Consider the following 21,822-nt stretch of genomic DNA (forward strand, 5'->3'; position numbering starts at 1 on the left):
TGTGTACAAAGTACAGCTGTGAGCATGACTGTAGATTCTTACTGTTGTTGCTGTACATCACTCCTTCACATTTTCTACCAACTCCCACTCCAGGACAAATAAAGCATCATGTAGAAATGAAATGCTCTCAGGGTTTTGCAGTTGTTGTTTTATGTTATGAAAGTAGATGTGAGCATACAATATGTATTGAGGTAAGTGTTCCTCCCAGAAAGGCAGAAAAGACCTGTCATGACTGGAAATCTTTCTCTATCCACACTAACCTTTCTTTTATCCATTTCATTCGACATTTGCCACTTTTCATTTTTAATTAAATTCTAGTTTTATGAAGTTAATCTTGTCTCCTACCCCCCCACTGTGTCCCAGTGTGTGGTCCAGGGCTGACCTCTCACCCCTTTCTGCCCTCCATGCTGCGCTATGGATAACTGGACGGCCCTGCAGACTCCTTCGGTGGTTCTGTGGAGGAGACACAGAGCTCTGCTCCTGGAGGGCCTGGAGACGACCTGCTGGGCGGTGAGGCTCCTCTGACTGTCACTTTTTGAGATTACATTGAAGCACTTTTATGTTAATCATGGTTCAATTAGAAGGGACGAAAGGACCAGCGGCTTTTGATAAGATGTCCACAGTTTAGCTAAAAGGTTTTATGCTGGCAAATGGCTGACAGAAAGATTTTATGCTGATTAAGAAATTATACCATAATGATGGAGATGCATTTATCAAATTAATTATGCCACAGACTTGGCAGGACTGATCACATTTGATTACATAGCAGTTCCAAAGTAGGTTTGGACTCATTTGGAAATGTCTGTAAAGTGTTTGTCCACCATGACTTCCAAGTGATGTCATAGCCAATGTCTCGCCCATCTCATTTCTGGCACTGTTGTATGGCCAATAGTGCATTAAAGAACAGGCACTTTCAACACAGACAACACACTCATGTATGCAGATGGACATTCTGCTCTGCATGGTAGTTATATGTGACATTATCATGGTGCTGAGACTGATACATCAATGCATAAGCAGGATTTTATTGTTGCAGCTGGTCGAGATGGAGCTAGATACCTACTTTGTAAAAGGTAAACCTGAGGAATCGTGGGATGGTTAACAGAACAGGATAGAAGAAAGAAATTGAATAACTCCTGACTTATTTGTGAAATATTGGATAATTTGACCTGTCTGAGCCTCATACTGTTATTTCAGGGAAATCACTCTGCTACTATTATATAAATTGTCACTTTATTCTAATATTTTTCTCATTAGTTATTTGACAGTTTCATTCCACTGAACATCAGGCATATCATGCAGATTACTCACCCATTTTCTTGTCTTGACATTCTCTTTGGTGTAGCATGTCCCGCTCAGATACTTTTTGAATAAGACCTAGTGTTGTCACTGGTTGAGTAATGTACTGTATTATATTCTATTCCTCTGTGCTGTGTGCTGCTACTCTTTGCTGCTGCACTCAGAAACCTTCTCCAGAGATAACCAAAATTTAATTTTGCTTTTACGATGTCTCATGTGCCACCCGTTGTCTCAGTGATCATATTTAATGTGTTTCTCATGCCAACAATACAACATATGATGTCACAGTTACAGTCCTGTCCATTACCCCCCTCAGGCCTGATGTCCCCCACCCTGGCTCCCACCGCGGCCCCAGCTCTGGCTCCAGCCTTGGCTCCAGCTCCGGTTCAGGGCGACCTCCTGGAGTCAGGCTTTGACGCTCTGGGCTCGCTTACCTCTCCAACACCATCTGTACCTGCTGCAGTGGCAGCAGTACCAATAGTACCAGCTGTACCAGAACCTGCAACCACCACACCGGCGCCCTCTGGTGGCTTTGATGCTTCAAGTAAGTGGATCATAATATACTGTAGAAGATTTCTATTTTTTTGTTTCATTTTAGTGTTGTAACGCTTTCCGAAATGTGAATTTAGAGAATTTCAAAACGTGCTTTGTTTGTATTTGCACAGGTCGTCTGCTTCATTAATCTGCTCTGGTTCATTAAGACTGAGCTACCTAAACCATGACCTAGTTATCTCCTCCTGCTGAGAGCTTGACTACTGCATGAACGACACACTGACATGTGCTGCGGTCACTGTCCTCCTTGTTTCTGCTGACTGCTTAACTCCTCAGCACTGCTGCCTCATTCGCAATGATTCTTCTTCAAGCTTTCTCTTGTATTTTTCACACTTTCACAAATGCTGTGCTTTCTCCACCTCCTGCTCACCCCACCCCTCTCTGCAATCTTCTTTCTTTCTTTCTACTATACACTTTTTCTCTTCTGCTCCATTTTATTTCCCTCTTCACCTCTATCCACACTCGTTCCACTCTGCTGGGTCATTGCTTGTTTCTTCTAATCTGTAATTGGTGAGTTTAACCTTGCAGTGCATTGCAGCATGTGCAATTTGAACAAGTCTCCCCTTCTGCTTCTTTGCATGTTGTAAGAGGACCTTTGATTGTCTCCTGCATGAGACAAGGCTTACTCTGCTGTTGTTTATGTTTGTACAGTGCATCTGTATTTGCCTTTGGTCTTTTAGAGCAGTGGCTCTTTAGTAACCACATGCCATCAAGGCCCGAGTCTGCAGTCGAGTCCCCAGGTTTTCATTCCAATCTGGCGCAACACCTTTCAATTATATATTTTTCCAAGTGCCCATTAAACAGCATCACACTGTAATCAAAGCCCTTACTCTCTGGTTACTGTAGTGGTCAGAAACATAAAAAATTTACTTTAAATGTGTTTATGGAGCATGAAAGCTTTACTGTAATTATTGGTTAGAGGCTGCTACATTGCCTGTAGTTACAGTTTTTCAAAACTTTTCACTGGCGGAAGCTTGTTGTTTAGGCCCTAAAACTTCTTTCAGCCTCTGAACCAATTTAAAAGGATAATCTGTAGATGTAAGTCTTGATTAGAAAAAAATACCCACATATTGAGTCAGCTGTAACACCTGGAAACTATGTGTTGTGAATGGAAGTGTGTGAGACCAGGCCCGCAGTCTGAGCAGTGAGCTAATGGTAAGTAATGGATAAATGGTTGGTTGGCCTTATGCCAATCCCAGTGGTAGTACAGTGTGGTTTAATTAATAGTGTTCAGTAATATTCAATTTAAAATCAATTCAAATGAACACATTTAGAACATGACAGGTGGTACTGATGAAGGGTTACTTGAGTTCATGGGACAGAACTGTATGGGTGCTTCAGATAAAAAGGGCAGAGTGAATATGGCCAACTTTCAAATGCTTCTGTGGTGTTTACTTGGTATGAAAACCTGTAAAGTCTTTGGCCTTAATGGCACCTGGTTCAAAACCTCTGTTTTATTCCAAAATCAATCAGTGTTTAAATTCCTGAGATGTCACTGGCTGAGCAACGAGACAAGTGTGATTATGCCCCTTTGAATGCTCAAACGTACAGCATTGACAGTACAGTCCTACATTGTGCATGAGATGCACAGCTGATTACTGATGCTGTAACAGCTGGATTGTCCTCTTCACCATACTGTCTGATCTCACATCTGCCCACTGCCCATGTTATAGTGAGATTAGGGATTTGCAGGTTTGTAATCTGTGTTGTTTCTCTCATGTCCCGCCATTCCCACCCTCTCCCCAAGTGTTTGATGGATTAGGTGACTTGCTGATGCCCGCCGTAACGCCCCAGAGTACCGGAGGCAGCACTGTTGGAAGCACAGCAGGAAGCATGGGTACTCCTGTCGCAGCAGGAGGCATTACAGCCGCTCCCCCCGCCACCCCACCTCCTACCAAAACCATCGGAGGAGACCTGGACTCCTCACTGGCCAACTTGATTGGAGGTAGACTGCAGATTTCCTGGTCTGCAGCTCAGTCATTAATCATCATAAATGCTCAATATAAATGTAATTCTTCTTTCCTTCTTTTGTTCAGACCTTGGAGTAAAGAAAAAGTAAGTGATGTGAATTCTATAATGCATGATGCTTAAACATGTGGTTACACGTAGTTCCCAGAGAGTCTCTGAAAATTATGGAAAACGTCCAAAGTCTTTAAAGTCTTTCATTATATGATATAAAAAGGTGCAACGCTGTCAGGCTGATGGTCTATCAGGTTAAGCATCATCCCTAAATTCATTTTTGGACGTTATTTTTTTTTTACACTTGATTTTATCATATGAGCTTTTTACTTCTAGTTTGCTTTTTTCCTGGTTGTTGCTTTGAGCTCATCTTTTGGGTTTGGTTTTGTTGAACTGAGCCACTAAATTATCAAGTTTTCCCCCTTGCCATCTGGATGTTGTTTCATCCTAGTATCAGAATTCTACATCAATACTCCATGATGAATGTTGCAGCAGCAGTTTGATTACATCAGGATTTCTTGGGAGAAAAAATGAAGCCTTATTTGGACAAATGTTGTACTGAATTTGGATGATAATTGAGTGTAGGAAAACGTGTGTCTGTGTGTGTACATGAGTGCATGTCCCATCTGTTAACAGCTGACTTTCTGTGGTCACCACTGAGCATTAATTCAATAGGAGAGATTACACAGTAACTTGCAATTTGATCTCCTTCAGGGACCCACAGAGTGAGAAGAAGCTGACAGGAGGTGCCAACTGGATGCCACAGGTAGCTCCTACAAGCTGGGGTACACCAGGAGCCCCCATGGTAAGAGCAGCCTGGAGCCCACCACCACCACCACCATGATATCACACTTTTGTGGCAAAGGTCTGAAGAACATATAGGTTTTTCTGATGTACCCTCCTCTTCCTGTCTCTATAGGCTGGTGCAGCCCCTGGTGCTCCTGGGGCACCAGGAGCAGCTCCACCAGTTGCGGCCATGGTGCCACCAATGAGTGCACAGCCTGGCTTTGGCATGGTGAGTGTATTTCATTCATTGTGAATTCTCCATATTTTCGCAGCGAGTCTTCATCAGCTTTTGAATCTGCAACTCACGCATGCACTGTGTGTAGATTACAGATATATGACATCCAGGTCACCTCGGGCTGCGTAGCTTCAGAAATTCAAATCTGCTGTGTTGTCCATATCTTACCAGCCCCCTGCAGGAGGACCTGGAGCTCCCATGATGCAACCCATGATGGGGCAGCCTATGATGGGGCAGCCCATGATGAGACCTCCCTTCACTGGGGTCGCTGGAGCTGCACCCGGATCTGCTGCACCCGGAGCACCGGTAACAAACTATACATAGCAAAGCCCTCAGTGACCATATTTATATAACATTCTTGTCATCCAAAAAATTACAGCAACATGTTTGTGTAGATGTTTCCTGCCACATCATATCTGGTCATCATGCAAGTTAATGTTTTTTTTTTTTTCTATTTTCTCAGCTTTCACCAGGACCTGCAAGCCAGAGCCCCAAGAAGCCCAAGGACCCTTTGGCAGAGCTTGACCTCAAGGACTTCTTATAACGCCCCAGGTGGGAGCTCAAAACACTACATATAGTACCTACAGTTCAATTTGTGGTGGTTGATACATCACTAACTTCTGTGAAACATATCAAGATACGGCGGACAGAACGCTCAAATGACTTAATTCTGGTGATAATAGATTAATGAAATTTCTGGGATCAGATTATTTGCTTTTTTTGCCACTACAAAGTTTAAATTACAGAGATAGAGACTCATAAAGGGAATTAGAGCATTTCTTTAAGTGTTGGAAGACATTTCTAATATCTTCTAAGGACTACAGTACCTGCAGATGGAGCTAGAGATCCATGTTTCCAACCTTCTCTGCTTTCACCAATTGTGAAACGTATGCCATCTGTGCGCCTCTTTCAGATAACATCAAACAGGGAATAGGATTGAGCTTCCTCCTTCTGAATGTCCATTTTCCTGGTTGAGTTCAGCTGTCCCAACTTCAATGATTGTTACAAAATGCACCTTATCCAACTCTTTTCATTTAAGTGGAATATTTAAAATGAATACTCTCAGAATGTAATGGATCATTAGCTACTCATCACTGCTACTTCAGGGGCCACTTTGAGTCTGCATGGAGTGCTTGAACCTCTTTTATTTTAATCAAAGTGACCAAATTCAAACCAAATCAACGTGCTGTGTAAACCCAGCATCAGTATTCATCTTTGAGCAGAAAACTTGTGACTCTTATGTTGAAATGTTCTGTACTTCCTGTCTTCCAGCAGCTTTCTTCTCTGGAGCAGGGCCGTCTCACCTTATCCCTGGTGTCTGTCAACATCTCAGGATGCCAGCAATGTTCAGCTACTCAACCTTTTAAGAGCCTCTTTTCTCCGCCCCGCCCATCAACACCCCACCCTTTTCCTGTGTGATGTCGTAGCACAAACTGTGAAAGTGAACCATAGCGGATTATATATATATATGAGAAAAAAAAATACAAGCGTGTGCTTATGTAGATGTACTAATCTTTTGTCTAAACAAAATCACTCAAAACCCTGACAAAAAAAGTCCACAAAAGTAAGTGAGAGAAAGGGAAGGCGTATGTGTTTAGATTTATTTCTAGTGTTGAGTTGAATGATGGATGTGCTTTCGTGTCCCAAACCCCGCCCATCCCATATATGTCCCCGCCCCCTTACGAAGGGGGAGGAGCTCTTCTTTGTCCCTCTCCGATTGGATGGGAGTGGTTAACAAAGCCCCGGTAGATTTTCAGAGAAACATGTAGTGTGTTGTTTACAGAAGGGTCCTCTTTGATGTACATAGATTTCTCTGGTGAGGATTACGTCTCTATTCTGTATGTCTGTTGAAGAGAAATATAAATGTGAATCTGACATGAACTTGTAAGAAGTCGTGAGTATCCCTCTATTTCCCGTCATCTTTTTGAAAGTATTTGGAAGCAAATATGAATACCGCTATATGATCAATACACTGTATATTAAGAAACAACTTCTATGGGCTTCTGAATCATACCAGACCAGGAAGTGATCCTCTTTGTTTTTTTTGGTTTTTTTTTACTTGTGGCTCATTTTTCTATGTTTCTTTTGTTGTCTTTTTGTCCAATGTTATTTATATGTCCTGTTTCTTTGACAAAAATCCTCCAGACTGCTGTCGATATTTGCTGGCATTGCTATTAAAGAACATATCTTACAACTTACTTCGAGAGAAAACGCTTTCGTTATTCGTCACAGAGGTAAACTTGAACTATCCCTCAGTATAACTGTATAAGTGTCTACGTGCAGTCTTGACACTGCGGATATGTCTGTTGCCTGTGCTTTCAGTTTAACTATGACCAGGTCAGTATGGTTATTTTTCTATTCAGAGTAAGTTATTTCATTGCCATACCAAACTCTGTGTTCAGACAGATCAAATCAAAACAAAAATTCAGTCACATTGATGTGGTTTGAAATGGAGATCCAGATTTCAAGGAATAGCATCAAACCAATGTGATGCTCCAGCAGGAAGGACTTTAGTGGCTTTGCTCACTTTTCTTTGTGGCAAGAAAATGTCATCACAAAAGTCAGAATCAGGAACAGATTAAAGGTACCCTGCCATTTCTAAACAAAGTTGTTTACATTCACTCTTTTTCACCTCATCAACTTTGTGTACCCTTGAGACCCAACAAATGTGCTAAATGCATTACTTTCTCATGAAACACTTGAAAAGTTGATTTATTTTGATAACTGTGGAATCTACATTGTTTACAGACAAAACGGGGGCCCACTCATCAAAACAATGCTTCACAGTGCTACTCTACAGGGTACCTTTAAGTTCCATGTTACTAACCTGTTGTTGATAATGTTATAATTGCAGTAATGATGGTCACCTGGAAGTATAGAGACAAAAACAGGTCTGACAAATATTCCACATTTGATTTTTGTCTGAACATAACCTTTGTTCACGTTTTTCATTTGATTATTGCTGACCTTTGACACATTGTCATTGAACAGTACATATTGTATGTGGCCACATGGGAGTGATGTGTACAGTGTGGAAATCCACAAGAGGCCTCTCGCGTCTAGCCATGATCTCGTTCCCCAAAAGCATCTTAACATAAAGCTCCTCTGATCCCACAGACTTACAATGGAATCAGTATGTTGATATGCATTTGGACAGCTGTACGTACCAGAGGTCCAAGTTGTGTGCTGTAAACCAGACTAATGTAAAGCTTTCTTTGTGTGTTGTCATTTAAGTGGACTGAATAAGCAATTGGTTGTGAGACTCTGATGTGATTCTGTGAAAATAATGGGAGATTATTAACATTTTTCATGACTGAATTATTAAAACTGTATTTTTGTTTAGTTGTAAATGTATTTTATTTTTCGATGACCCTCCCCAGTGCATGTAAGCCCTTTGAGGTGCAATAAATTCAATGACAGATTGAACTGCCCATGAAGGATTTTCTTTTCTTCCACATCACAAAGTTTATACAAACATCAGTTTGAAGGAGTATTTCATGAACTTGTCCTATAACATCATTGCTCATGACTATTCACCAAGGCCACTTTAGAAAGAGTCTAGATGTCCTGGGCCCCAGACCCTCAGGGGCACCAAAGCACCTGGTGGATTGTGTGTATTTTTGTTTTTGGTCATTTCATTAATTGCAAACTCATTAGGGAATTTGCACCACTTACAATACTGGCTACTGGAGATCCTGCATTTTTGCATGTAGATGGAAGACAAAATCTAGCTTTAACACAAACATTTAACTCACAAAAAACAATTATAGCCTGCACATGCAGACAGGTGGTATTATTATTCAAGGACACGTAGTTGCGCTGGATGGTTTCAGGGTCTCTGGGTATTTAATGAAACTGTTAGTTGTGTGGACTTAAACCATTTTGCAGCCACTCGCCACAAGTTGAAATGGCGGACTTTCTAGCAAACAGCTGCTTATTTACACATCTAACTGGCACAGAGCAACAGTTTTTCTGTCAAGCTGATGAACACAAGGACAGTATTCTCTCTCTTTTTAGCTCTGTTGGGGTTTCTGATCACCTGAGAGAAATCTTATCTTTTTAGGCACTAAATACTCAACAGTTTTGACCAATTAGCTGCTGACTTTGTCTGCTATTTGATGCATGCTAGGTAGCATACAGTGAGTTTATCAGACCATGTTCTATGAAAATAGCTGGTTGCTGTTGAAAGTGAAGCTGATGACAGTGGTGTACCAAAACAGTAAAGCTCTGGGCTGGAAAAGGGACGAAGACAGTAAAATGCTCAATAGAGCTTAGGGGAACTGCACAATCGGGTATAATAATTCCCTGTGGTTTGGTCATGGTGACATCTTTCATATTACACATACATAGTAATTTTCTTTAAAATAAAAAAACATTTATTAGTGCAGCTTTAATGGGAGCATGGAGGCAACAGGGCACATGCACAATGAATGCTGCAGTCAAAAGTGGCCTAACAACAAACTTTTGCCCTTGGTCCCTTAGCAAAATACTCCGGTCATGTTGTTCAGTGGTTTGACTTGTGGTGAGGCATTAGTTATTGTTGAGTTAGTAAGTTAGTTCATTAAAATGTACAGTTAACTGTTGTTGTTAGTGGTCTCATAACAACTGCTATCCACAAAGCAATGCATAATAGCAGATTTTTTCGTTTTTTTTTTTTTTTTTTTGTAATCAGGATCATCATCACAAACACACACGCAAGTAGTAATCTTGGTTTAATGGTTGGTAGTCTTCAATCTTCAATCATTAATTTCAGGTATTTGGTATTTAACAGGATATTTGTATGAATTTTTGGAACATAAACAACATGAAAAATAAAAAAAATATCACATCCCAGATTTAAATTTGTTATTATATAACAATACAGCCTTTGTAATCTCATTTAACCCTTTGAATTAAGGAATTCTCAACAGCTCAAGTAAATGGTTAAATGGTTCAGTCCTATCTTAACACAACCCAAATACGTAGCCTCACATTAAATACATAGTTACAGTACTAGGCTATCAAAATATATTCTAAGAACGGCCCCTTCCCACCCCACCAAAAAAAAAGTTTACAATTCCATAAATTAGCACCACGTCTTCTGGAAAAGCACCGATATAATTATGTGCACAACAATGAAACCACATTTCATTGTGTTGCAAGAACAGAGAAAAGATGATGAGACTCACAAAGCAGAAAAATCCTCTATCCAGGATCTGTAAGGACCCTTTCTCTATTTAGACAGAAAAATAGTCTTTTTCAAAAGGTAGTTGTAAAAAACAAAGTTCTAGATATACACAATGCAAAACACCAGCATGTTCAATTAAAATGTTTAGAACAACAGTTATCTCAATATCTCTATACGGTTCATTTGTAAAACAAAGTTTTACAAAGTTTAAAAGTTAGATTAATTTCTCCTGGGTCTTTTGTCAAAGCCAATGAAGCTCTTCTTTACAGTGGTGGACAACACTTGAAAGTCTTTCCATGCAAAGCCTAATTCGAGTATAAGACGAATGACCGATGTACTGCAACTTTGCTCCCAAACATTTGAATATACACACTTTGCATCTTTGTATCCAAAAAGGTCAAATCTTTGAAAATAGAAAAAGTCAAAATAGAAGGCAAAACTGCAGATCTGAATGATCCAAAAATACATACATACATGTTTTTTTTTTTTCCTCAATTGTTTTTTTTTTCTTTCTTAGCAAATAAATTAGAAAAGATGACAAGCCACAGTTCTCTTGATGCGCTGACGAGTTCCTGTTGTTGTCAACACAGAGTCTGTATGGCTGTTTGTGGGATGTGTGTGTTTGTGTGTGTGTGTGTGTGTGTGTGTGTATGTGTGTGTGTTTAGATCAGTGTAGCAAGAGTCAGTGGGAGGCACAGGAGGTATAAGGGAGGCAGGAAGAGGAGAGGCAGTCACAGGGCCTCTGGTTGGTGATGGAAGGTGTGGGATGAGAGTAGGTAGGGTGTCCCTTGAATCAAGGTGAGTCTGAGGGATGGAAGAGGTGGAGGTGGGGGATCCTGTGTTGTCTTAGGCCACCTGGCACTCACTTGAGTCCCCGTGGACCCAGTAGCAGATCTGGGCATATTTTAGAGGCGTTATCCTCACTGCCACGTTGTAATCCTGCTGCGCCCCGTCCCCGTTTACATCCACCCATTGGTGACCTGAGAAAACCCCAATGATCTTCCTCTTCCACTTCTTCTTGCCAGGCTCTTTGAGGCGGATGTAGACCCCTGAGCCACTGGAGCCGGGTTTGGCATCGCAGTATTGGTACAACAAATCATTAGACTCCTCAGAGACGGAGCAGAATCGGTACACCAGGTTGCCAGGCCGGTCATCATCAAAGCCAGAGAAGTGGATCCTCCCAGCAGGGAGCTTCTTGAGTGAAGGGATAACACCCAGATCCATGTGCTTGACTTTTGGGTCTTTCTTCAACTCCAGAACAGCGTAGTCATAATCTGCAGCCAGTCTGTCAGACACACCTTTGAACCAGCCCTTAGGCACCTGGGTCTGCTTGACCCTGGTCCACCTAAAAGAAGGTTTCCCTGATTCCACACTTCGTCGACTACGGCTCTTTCTGCCTTTCCCTCTTCCTTTACGGTCTCCTTTCGCACCATTCTCTTCCTTTTCCTGCACTTCCTCCTTATCTTTGTCTCCCTTTCTCCTTCTGCCCTTCCCGCGCCCTCCTCTCCCTTTACCTCCTTTCCCTCGTCTGGACCTCTCCTTCAGAATACCAACACGCAGCTTCTGTACCCCATCTAGATAATCCTTCCCATCATGGATGCAGTGGGCAGCGGTCAACACATGTCTAGGTGACACAAGAATCCCAGAGCATCCTGTGGAGATCTTCACAGAGGTGGAGAAGGGATATTTGGTGGAGAACTGCTTATCAGAGATGGTGAAGCGGGTATCTGTACCATACACCTCTCGTTTGTGGCGGGAGCCAGACGACACATTTCTGGACCAGGCAGTAACCTCATTAAGACCCTGCACAGAAACTGAGGTATACGTGCGCGTACCATTCTCGTAAACTGTTTCGTAGGACAGGAACTGCTCCAGGTCCTCCAGAGAGGTGGCAGGGAGGTGACGCTGACACTCAATCCCACAGGTCCCACTCAGCTCCGACTGCGGACGAGCTGAGAAGTTTGGGCTGCTGAGAGGCACAGTACGTCTTTTTCTTACCAGAGGCACCTTCCACTGTGGCCAGGTATACTCATCATCGACTGCATTCTCCACAGCAGCAACAGCCACCACCACAGCTAGCACTGTCACTGGGAGCAGGACACACAGGGGTATTGGGCCCATTGTTAAGTTGGGCCTGGCTCTGAAATGTAAAGAGTAAAGAGGAAGACTTAGTGGAACTTTGTAACACATGTGGAAAGATAGGAGGTTTAGGATTTCTAGTTACTGAATATCTAACTTATAAGTCAGCTCGAGGAATGACAAAGTAAGTTGGTCAGTTGGTCCATAAAGGTTTGTACGTTCATCTTTTCCAGGTGACGAATCCTACTAACTTTGATGATCCCCTGACTTTCCCTTTTACCTTCTACATACTTTTTTCATTCTCATTTTTTTAGTGAGACATCTCGACAGCTATGAAATTGACAGCCATAACTTTTGATACAGATATCCACGATGCGTGGAGGATGAATGAATCTTGACTATTTGAGTGAACCCCTGACCTTTCATGTAGCACCACTGGCATTCAGTGAAAGATCTCCATGTATACTAAATAAATTGGCAAAGATTTTGTACTGAATGCACTGACATTCAAGGTTCCCAGAAGATGAAGCCTAATGACTTTGGTGAACCCCTGGCACGTCCTCCAGCGCCACCATGAGGTTGAAGTTGAGTGAAATGTCTTGAGAGCTATTGAATGGGCTGCCATGAAATGGCAGATGTTTGCACACATTAGTACACACAGTCCATGTTTCCTGCAGGATCAATTATAATCACTTTGGTGATCCCCAGACTTTACATCTATTGCACATTGGGTCAAAATTCCAGTTAGTCCAGTACTTTAGTTTATGACCAAATACCTGCAAAACATTCCCAACAGCCTCAGCTGTTCTTTGTGTTTAATGCTAATTATCAAAAATGATCATGCTAAACGAAGATAGTGACCATGGTAAACAAAATACCTTCTAAACATCAGCATGTCGGCATTGTCATTGTGAACATGTTAGCATGCTGATGTTAGCATTTAGCTACAACCTCACAGAACTGTGAGCATGACTGCAGAGTACTAGCCTGGTTTAAGCAATCACAAACAGATCAGCATGTGACAGCCCCACCTTTCATAATGCCTTAATATCGTGATACTGCCAGTCCTCACTTTAGTATAAGCTCAGCCTGTTGCTTGTTTAAAAAGTATCCAGTTGGTGTAAAAGACCAAGTTATTTGCTCAGCAACCACCTATCTGCAAGCGATCATAATTCCAAAAGCCTAGTGATTTGGTTTGTGTTGTGACACTGATCATTCTGTGATACTTCCTTAAGTACTATAATCATCAGCTAAGCAAAGCAGAGGGCATACATCTCTGTACTACAGACAAATGACCTTGTCTGGAATCTTTAATCAGCTTTAGACACATCCTACATGTGGTTAAACTCAGACTTCCCTGAACTGAGAAGGTCTTATATCCAATGTTGCTGCCTCCAGGTCTAGAAAGATAAACACAGATCCGTTTATAGCCACATGGAGGCAGTATACCCCAGAATATGGGCGACATCAAAAATTCTAGCAGTCCAGACAATCAGTAGGCAGCTCAGCTGACTGTGGCACAACACACACAAGACAATACTTTTTTTTTTTTTTTTTTTAGAGCACAAGTCCTCAAAATGTTGAAGCTTGCAGAAAAAGATAAGCACAATTATGCATGTGAAGAAATAACGCTCTGCATAAAATATTCTTGAGATCTTAAAACTTTCTCTAGACTTGTTACATTAGCTGTGTGGTTGACAGGAGATTTATGTCCTCTGAGTTTTGCTGGAGGCTGCGGGCAGCAAGAGGGAGAGGATGAACCCTGATCCTCTGAATGGGCTGAGACAGTGGCTTGGAGGTTTGCCACAATGGTTAACCTTCTCCTCAGTAATGACCATATCTGGTTTCTTTAGCTCCACTCCAGTCCTTGTGCATGCATACGAATGACATCAAATATAGAGACTATGCGGACTGCAGACAGCCTGCTGGTTCATGTTTCTACTGTATGAGTGTGACGTTGCCAATAATCCTGATAACCCTATAAAGAAAATTACAATTTGGGTACATTTTAATAGATTTAACAGACCATCATTTATCATCACTTCATTTCGTCAGCATGGCTGTGGTGATGAAGTCACACAGGCCATTCCAAACACAAGGAGAGAAAATGATTTGGATGTTGTTCAGTGAGGAGCATTGCAGCCGGAGTGCAAATCCAGCAGTTAATTTCAAACAGAAGTCTAAAGTGACAAGCCACAGTGATTTCATTCATTCTGGCTCTTCGAGGGGTTTAAATGATGTGTGGCAGACAGGCTGACATCTGGGGTATCCAACTGGATGACTAACCTTTAGAGGGGCAGCACCCCCCGGGGGGCCCACAGACCCACATTCCCTTTCAATTAGATGGTAACACAGCATGAAAATGAGATGCCCAGGACACACAGCTGAGAGGGAGACTATAAGGCATCACCTGTGGACCATGTCAGTGCTTCATCATCCATTGCAGAGATATTGCCCAAATCCCCTCTTTCAGTTGAAATAGCGAATTCCAGTAAGTGCATTGTCATCCAACTAAGTCCAACTGTGAAGGAGACTGTTTGGCTTAAGTTTACCACACAGTGTCCAATAAAACATATCCAGTGGCCAACATCTAACCAGCCCAGAAACAGACGGTAATAAAATACAAGCCCACAAGAGCTGTAAAACAGTCTCAATAAATGAGAATACAAAAATGACCCTTAGCTCTGTTCAACTTCACACTCCCACCGGCAGACTCAGACGTAACACAAACCCAGAAGAAAACCTGCAATTATTCTGCATCGAGTGGAAACTGATATGCTGCCATGATGGCTCTTGGTCGTCGAAGGCGCTTATTTGAACTATTTTCCATTGGAGTCAGCTGAAAAAGAAGCTGTGCCCTCTCCATCTTCCGGTGGAGGGAGGGATTCACAAGAACTGCTGGAGGCACCCAGGACACAGAGTGACCAAGGGATGGCGCAATTGTCCATCTCCAACTCAGTAAACCATCACCAGGTCACCATCTTTTGTGTAGTTCAACACCAAGTTTATAAAAAGGGGCGATTTCATTCATTTTGACCTGTTTTCACATCTCTTATATCTCTGGCACAGACTGTCCTGTGTTATTCAGAAAAACCACAGAAACAGACTCTGTCAGTGGTTTACAATAAGAAAATGTGTCATTCTGATAAAATTCATGATGTCTTAAAGTCTAACCGGAGTCTTTCTCTTTCCAAAATAAAAAATATCACTTTTAGCATTGCAAGGCAAATGCAAATTAGATATGCACTCAAATGTGGAAAAAAAAAACAAAAAACAAAAAACAAAAAACAGCATCTGTAATTTCACATCTGTTACAGCATAACCACTGTATGAGTTTAAAGCAACCTCTGTGAACTGTCTTAAAACATATTTATGGTACACTGCTTGGATTATGCAACTAATAATAATAATAATAATAATAATGTTTCAAAGGTAGATCTAAAGAAGAATACTGCGCATAACTTTGGCAACAAAAATCCTATAAATAACTCGGGAAAAAGTCCACAAAGAATCAATAATCCAAAGTGAAAGAAGTCTATTTAAAAAAATCAAAAACATACAAGTACTAAACATACCATTAAAACGTTAAATAAAGAACATATTTCCCCATGTTTTGTTGTAACTGCGCAAAATGACAAAGGCTTCTTACCTGCTTGCATCCGATTGATGGATATGCTAAATCCGCAACGTATTGTTTGTTTCCCCGAGAAATATACAAATATGATCCCACTAGAAAACAAACGCGCGTTACTGCATCCCAGACGTCCTGGTATCAGCAGGGCGACGGCTGCTTCTCCTCATTGCTTCTTCAAAGAGGCTGAGAGAAAGTCGCAGTCGGGACGCTCCGATCAGGCTGCACTTGATGCTGAGGAGGGAGGGAGGGAGGAAGGGAGGAAGGGAGGGAGGGAGGGAGGGAGGAGGGAAAAAAAATCTGAAAAGGACGTTTTTTCACTTGTGACAAAAGCTGTTCACATATGGGTGGGACTAGACCAAGCGATCTAACTAAAGGCTGAATCGGGTGAAATCAGTGGTCTGTTCAGTGGGGAGGTGTGCTGATAGTCTGTACAGCAGGCTGCAGCCCAGCCAGGCAGCAGGACTACAGCCTCCGTCAATGGGACTTTGAGTGGACTGTGAAGGAATTAGTTCCACTGCTCTGCACAAAGGTTTCTTAGGCGTTTCCATTTTGAGCCATGTGAACCTCAACATCTGCAGCACCTCCATCAGTAGTGTAAACACTGGGGTATAGCTGTATCGCAGTGAACAGTAAATGCACCCAAAATTCATCCTGAAGAGGACTTTAAGCAATGATCATACATAAAAACTAACTTTTGAAAATGTTTCATCATTTTGTTTACATGGGGATTATGATGCTTAACACTCACAATATTTGCTATGTCTTATATTGTGTTACCCACAATAAAAAAAAACATTGTTCTTCTGTACTTCATAAGTTTCTGTGACTTTCTGTTACCTTTTCTACAGTGGCCAACAAAGCTCAGTGCACTGCAGCGTAAGAAAACACATGCAAATAAACAAACAGAAGCAAATCAAGAAAGCGCCTTCATCAGTTTGACAGCACAAGCACTGTAAATACTCACAACACAGCCAAATAGACACTTGTGCTGCACATGGACAGCATGACAGAGAATCTTGTGAATTACTTAAAAGAGTACACCTCATCCAGCGATGTAGCATTGCAGATCTAACATTTTAGGATTCACGATGACAGGCTCAAACTCGATGCAGCAGAACCACAGATATTATCTTTTTTATTTGACGTATTCATCTGTTCTGTCGAAAACTGTTGCCTGAGGAGCGGGCTTCTTTCTAACTCTACACCCACATATTTTTTTCATTTTCAAATTTGTAAATTTCAGCCCAGACCAACCATGCCTCAAGTGACATCACTCTAGGCAGTTTATCAGACTTCACACAGCTCCATCTGTAGCCATAAAAAGGCTTTATACAACTTTTTTCACATATGCAGCAGAAAATTCTCTCCAACACCTGTGAACAGACTTGTTGTTGAGGTATTAAAAGTTAATATACTCATATGCAGACTGACCATTTTCAGTGTCATGTTATTAAAAATAATTTATTGAACTATTGTTACTGATGAATCTACATATTACATATAAACAGTAAAGTAATTACATTGTATTTAGTAAACGTACTTTCCATCACTGCTTTGATGGTGCTCATATGTATCTTGTGGTCATATAGCTGCCAAGGGGACATAGATGTGTCATCATCAGCGGTAAGTTGTATCACAGAAACTGTGCTGCACATTACTTTCTTTTCTTCAGTGTTACAAGAAGTGATGGACTGTGAGACCCAGTCAGATCATTTATGTGTTTAAGTCTTTGTGCGTTATGCAAGATTTGGAGCAACAGGATGAAACCAGGGCCTCTGGCTGATGGAGAAGAATGCCATGGTGACTAGCTGAAGTCTCAATGAGCCAAGAAAATAAAGGACACGGAAAATATGTGTGTAATGAGGGAGAGAAGGGGTGGGGGCGTGTGATTATACACATCTGGTTCAAGAAGGAATGAGGAGTACAGGATGTCGTTTAGATTCAAAGCTGGTCTTTGCATAATCTGTCAGTCACTTTGACTTACAGCAGGTTTCCCACCAGTCAACTGATCTCAACCAAATGGTAATAAAAATACACCTGTTTCAGAACATGTGTGTGTGTGTGTGTGTGGATGAGAGAGACACAGACAGAGAGAGAGAGAGAGAGAGAGAGAGAGAAAGAGAGAGAGAGAGAGTGAAGACTTGGGTGGCCTGCACACCTGACTAGCATGTTAAGGATCATGATGGATGCTCATCCATGTGGGTGGTGATGACACGTGTGTGTGTGTGTGTGTGTGTCTGTGTGTGTGTGTGTGTGTGTGTGTGTGTGTGTGTGTACATTGTACATACAATTACAAAGCTTTATGTTTTCTGAACAGTATGGGTTAGAAGAAGAGTTACATTTTCTCTTCCTCCTGCTCTCTTGGTGTGGTCCTGAGTCCAGCCTCAGCATGTTAAGGAAACATACCTACATTTTGGGGTATTGACCCCATTGGTCAATGCAAACATACCGTGAGGACTGTAAACATATGGGGGGACCCTGGTAGATTACTGGCAATGGACAATGCTAAGACTTTTACATAATCAAACTCATGCTCAGCATATTAAGTTATACACAAGGCCACACAGACTGTGGAAAAACATTGTGTTTGTGACATCAACCATAGCTTTTCTGAGGAGACTTTTTGAAGATTAAGTTGGGTTCACCACTCGCAGCCATCTTTGTCATATTACTGAAGCCACAATATCTAAATTATTTAGGCAATGAGCCGGGAAGGGCAGAAGTGGGATGAACACATTGCAACCATCATAGTTGAGTAGGATAGCTTGAAACCTTTTGAATTGAGTAAACAAGCCCCCTCTGAGACCTTCAACTATTGTGAACAAATAACTCGGAGCAGTTTGTTGTGAGTGGGTCACTGTTATTATTATTGATCTCATGCATGTGCACAAAGATGCTCAGGCATGAGACCACTTGCATATGCACACAAGTGATATAATCCATTTTTCTGTCCGTGCTTTCACATTAATCCAGTGATCTACAGGTGGCCGCAAAATGCCAAGAGGTGCAGCAATGTGCCAGTGAAGAAGAAGAAGAAGAAGAAGAAGAAGAAGAAGAAGAAGAAGAAGAAGAAGGACTGAAAACACTTAAAAAATGCAAATGTTTTATGAGGAAGGACTTCCAAACACCTTTAAGATGGGCAGACACTGTTCATCTCATATGCTGTGTTAACAGATTTTAATTAGCTTTTGAACCTCCTGCTACTTTATGCACACAATGTATGGAATAACTGACAGGCAACGATGACTGTTCACACTAAATGTAAGCATGGAACTCCTGCTCATCCTCAGCAATGTTAATAAACAGAGAGAAAGGCCCCATTTGTACAACTGTACTATGAAAGGAAATGAAGAATAGAAAAAGAAAAACGTGGAGCCGCAGTATGGTCTTGGCTTTATGCATTTGCTTAAACAGTTGGCCATTGTGTTTAACTGTTATGCAACTGCACTATAAATTAGGTAAATTTTACATTAATTATTACAAAAAAAAGTCTGAATCCCAATCTGGCTGTCTTTGTGACAGGTGAATTTGGTTGGTCAAATTCAGTCAAAAAGTGTGGAATTATTATTGCATCCTTGGCAACTTGCTCCCTCCCTCTCAGCATCCCATCACCATGACAAAACCTGATATCACAGCTCTCATACATGCAGACAGAAACACAGTAAATGTTCCTGTTTTCAGTTAAGTTCAAGGTCAAAGTTCACAGAAGAAGAAAGAAACAGCAGAGAGAGAGAGTCGTCTATGCTCGCAGCCCTGTGGCCTCCAAATAGAAAAGCAGTGAGTGATATTTCTGGTCAGGGTCGGGGCTCTGAGGACTGGATAGAGGGTCTTTTGTGCCAGGCGTCACACCCTCACGGGAAGTGCTCCCTTTGCGCTCTGCTGTGGTAGATGGATGCTTATTGGTGGGAGCTAAGTTTCAGGAATTTAATTAGTTGTGTTTGGGTGTGCTGGATGAGACCTTGCCCACCTTCACAGCAGCAAAGTAGCAAACGGGTGTGGCTCTGAAAAGGAGTACACCAAGCTTTGGGGAGACTAGCCTTCAGGTCTCATCCTGGAGCAGCAGTCTGCCCTGACTCACTGTGTCTCACAGTGTTCCTGGTGAACTCTTATTCTGGAGTCAGCCATGTGATTTATTATCTATAAGAGACCATGAGCTCCCTGATTTGTGTTCTAACAAATTTAAGAGAGCATGGAGCTTTTTCCCCATTGAAACGATCTCAGAGGACCTCACTGGCCTTTTTGCTGTATACAGCAGTATACATTAAAGGCTGCCTACAGACCACACTAATAAACCAACTCAGAGGGCTGCAGTGACCCACAGTTCACATCCACAGGCTTTATTTTGACAACTGAATGGTCTCTTAGCTCTGCGCTACACAACACAGACCAGCATTGATACGATAGGACTCTCTACCACACTACCTCTCACTCCCACATACACAAACATTAATACAGTATATATAGTAAATATATGTATAAACAGTAATGAGAAAGTTAGTTAAAAGTCTCGCTTAGATCCACATACAGTTTATCACCTTTTTTTAATAGTAAATATTTGGGTAAATGGTTAGCATGCCAGCTATCAGAGACGAGGCTGTACGTGATGAAAGGCTGACTGAAGTCACACGTGCTCCTTTGAATCTCATGTGCACATGAACAGGAAACAACAGTCCTGCTGCAAAGATGGACTCATGAAGGCACTTCTCAGGAAAAGAACAACTTTGATTTTCATAGTATTGAGGCACAATTGAAGTTATGCAGGATTGTTCCCTTGGGGTTAGAAGTCAGTCACTGCCTAAAGTGAAAGTGTTCAAGTATGTCGGGGTCTTGTTTATGAGTGAGGGGTAAGAGAGAGCATGAGAGTGACAGGCACGTGGGTGTGACGTCAGCAGTAACATGGCTGTTGTACCAGACTGTCAAGGTGAAGAGGGAGCTGAGCCTGAGGGTGTACTGATCAATCTATGTTGCAATCCTCATCTCAGAGTCGTGAGATTTGGATAATGTGCTGAAAAGGTTGAGATCACCTATACAGGCAACAAAAACAAGCGACTTCACAGGGTGCCAGGGCTCAGTCTTAAAGATAGGCCAAGGAGGTCTAGACATCTGGGATGAACTCATGGTGGTTGAAGGAATCTGATTCTAATGCTTCCTTGTCGCCCCTCTGTGGACATATTCCAAGCAGAGAGTGATTCGAGGAATTACATATCCCTCCACTCAAAGAATAACAATAAAGAGAATACAATATACAATAAAGAAATATCATGCAGTATTTCATGTATATTGTGCCCTACAATGTTTGCAATGTAGCAGTAATACAAAATGCGAGCCTTTGGCTACGTTGATGACATGGAAAGTGTTATGGGTGGGCCCAGTGGACCAAGTCCCCCATCCAAGAATTTGGTCTGGCCAGGAGAAATCAGCATTATCTATCTATCTATCTATCTATCTATCTATCTATCGATCTATCGATCTATCGATCTATCTATCGATCTATCTATCTATATGGATCTATCTATATGCTCTGTTTCTGATTACATCGTCTACAGACTCTGCTAGTGATCTGCTGGATGTTTTTTGTTTTTCTGTCAGTATGATCCTTCACTTCAGCCACTGTCTGGCTAGCTTGGTGTAAGCATTAGAAATCATACTTCTCTGTGGAAATGCACATAAGAAAGTAGTTTACCAACAAGAAAAGCCTCACCTAATGAGGATGCTCACTCAGCAAGTGCAGCCGCACTACAAGAATCAGCTACCTCTAGCAGGTTTGTAGATTCTGAAAGAAGCAGGAGGATTGATGTTACCACCAAGGTAGCAGCTGCAGCACAGACAAGCGCAACGTGCAGCCAGCAACATCTCCATCTCTCTAAACATCTCCTTCCACCACTACCAGGACCTGAGACACCTTTTTCACACCCAGCAGTGACCTCAGAACCAGATGGCAGTTGTGCATCTTTTAGCAGGATGTCTCTCAGCCCTCATCTTGGACAATTAAGCAGCCTAATTCCAGACGACCTTGAGGTGCATAAAACCAGAGAGGTTTGTCATTGGCATTGTCATTGCTTGTTTGATGTGTAATGTTGTCCGTGGTGCTGATGCAGATGTTACAATGTC

General features: G+C 41.8%; 2 protein-coding genes across 11 annotated transcripts in view; one reads left to right on the top strand and one right to left on the bottom strand.

The window, feature by feature from the left end:
* snap91a (synaptosome associated protein 91a) overlaps positions 1 to 8,262 on the top strand; it is a 49,954-nt gene extending 41,692 nt beyond the window's left edge. For 7 of the 10 annotated variants that reach the window (XM_076736215.1, XM_076736220.1, XM_076736223.1 and 4 more), the window contains 9 exons: positions 439 to 510; positions 1,616 to 1,843; positions 3,599 to 3,796; positions 3,888 to 3,906; positions 4,525 to 4,615; positions 4,730 to 4,825; positions 5,003 to 5,137; positions 5,295 to 5,383; positions 6,104 to 8,262. In XM_076736215.1, coding sequence (XP_076592330.1) covers positions 439 to 510; positions 1,616 to 1,843; positions 3,599 to 3,796; positions 3,888 to 3,906; positions 4,525 to 4,615; positions 4,730 to 4,825; positions 5,003 to 5,137; positions 5,295 to 5,375 — 920 coding nt within the window. In that variant the 3' untranslated portion in view covers positions 5,376 to 5,383; positions 6,104 to 8,262. The remainder of the gene's footprint in view (positions 1 to 438; positions 511 to 1,615; positions 1,844 to 3,598; positions 3,797 to 3,887; positions 3,907 to 4,524; positions 4,616 to 4,729; positions 4,826 to 5,002; positions 5,138 to 5,294; positions 5,384 to 6,103) is intronic. The other 3 variants (XM_076736218.1, XM_076736224.1, XM_076736217.1) reach the window with 2 other exon arrangements.
* A 1,337-nt stretch (positions 8,263 to 9,599) lies between these two features.
* prss35 (serine protease 35) lies at positions 9,600 to 15,893 on the bottom strand. Its single transcript, XM_076737380.1, has 2 exons — positions 15,727 to 15,893; positions 9,600 to 12,138 (listed from the first exon to the last, which is right to left on the bottom strand). The coding sequence occupies exon 2, from the start codon at positions 12,117 to 12,119 to the stop codon at positions 10,845 to 10,847; it is 1,275 nt and encodes a 424-aa protein (XP_076593495.1). The 5' UTR covers positions 12,120 to 12,138; positions 15,727 to 15,893; the 3' UTR covers positions 9,600 to 10,844.
* Positions 15,894 to 21,822: the final 5,929 nt, after the last annotated feature.

The sequence above is a fragment of the Chaetodon auriga genome, chromosome 8 (assembly GCF_051107435.1).
Source record: "Chaetodon auriga isolate fChaAug3 chromosome 8, fChaAug3.hap1, whole genome shotgun sequence".
In the NCBI taxonomy this organism is placed as follows: domain Eukaryota; kingdom Metazoa; phylum Chordata; class Actinopteri; order Chaetodontiformes; family Chaetodontidae; genus Chaetodon; species Chaetodon auriga.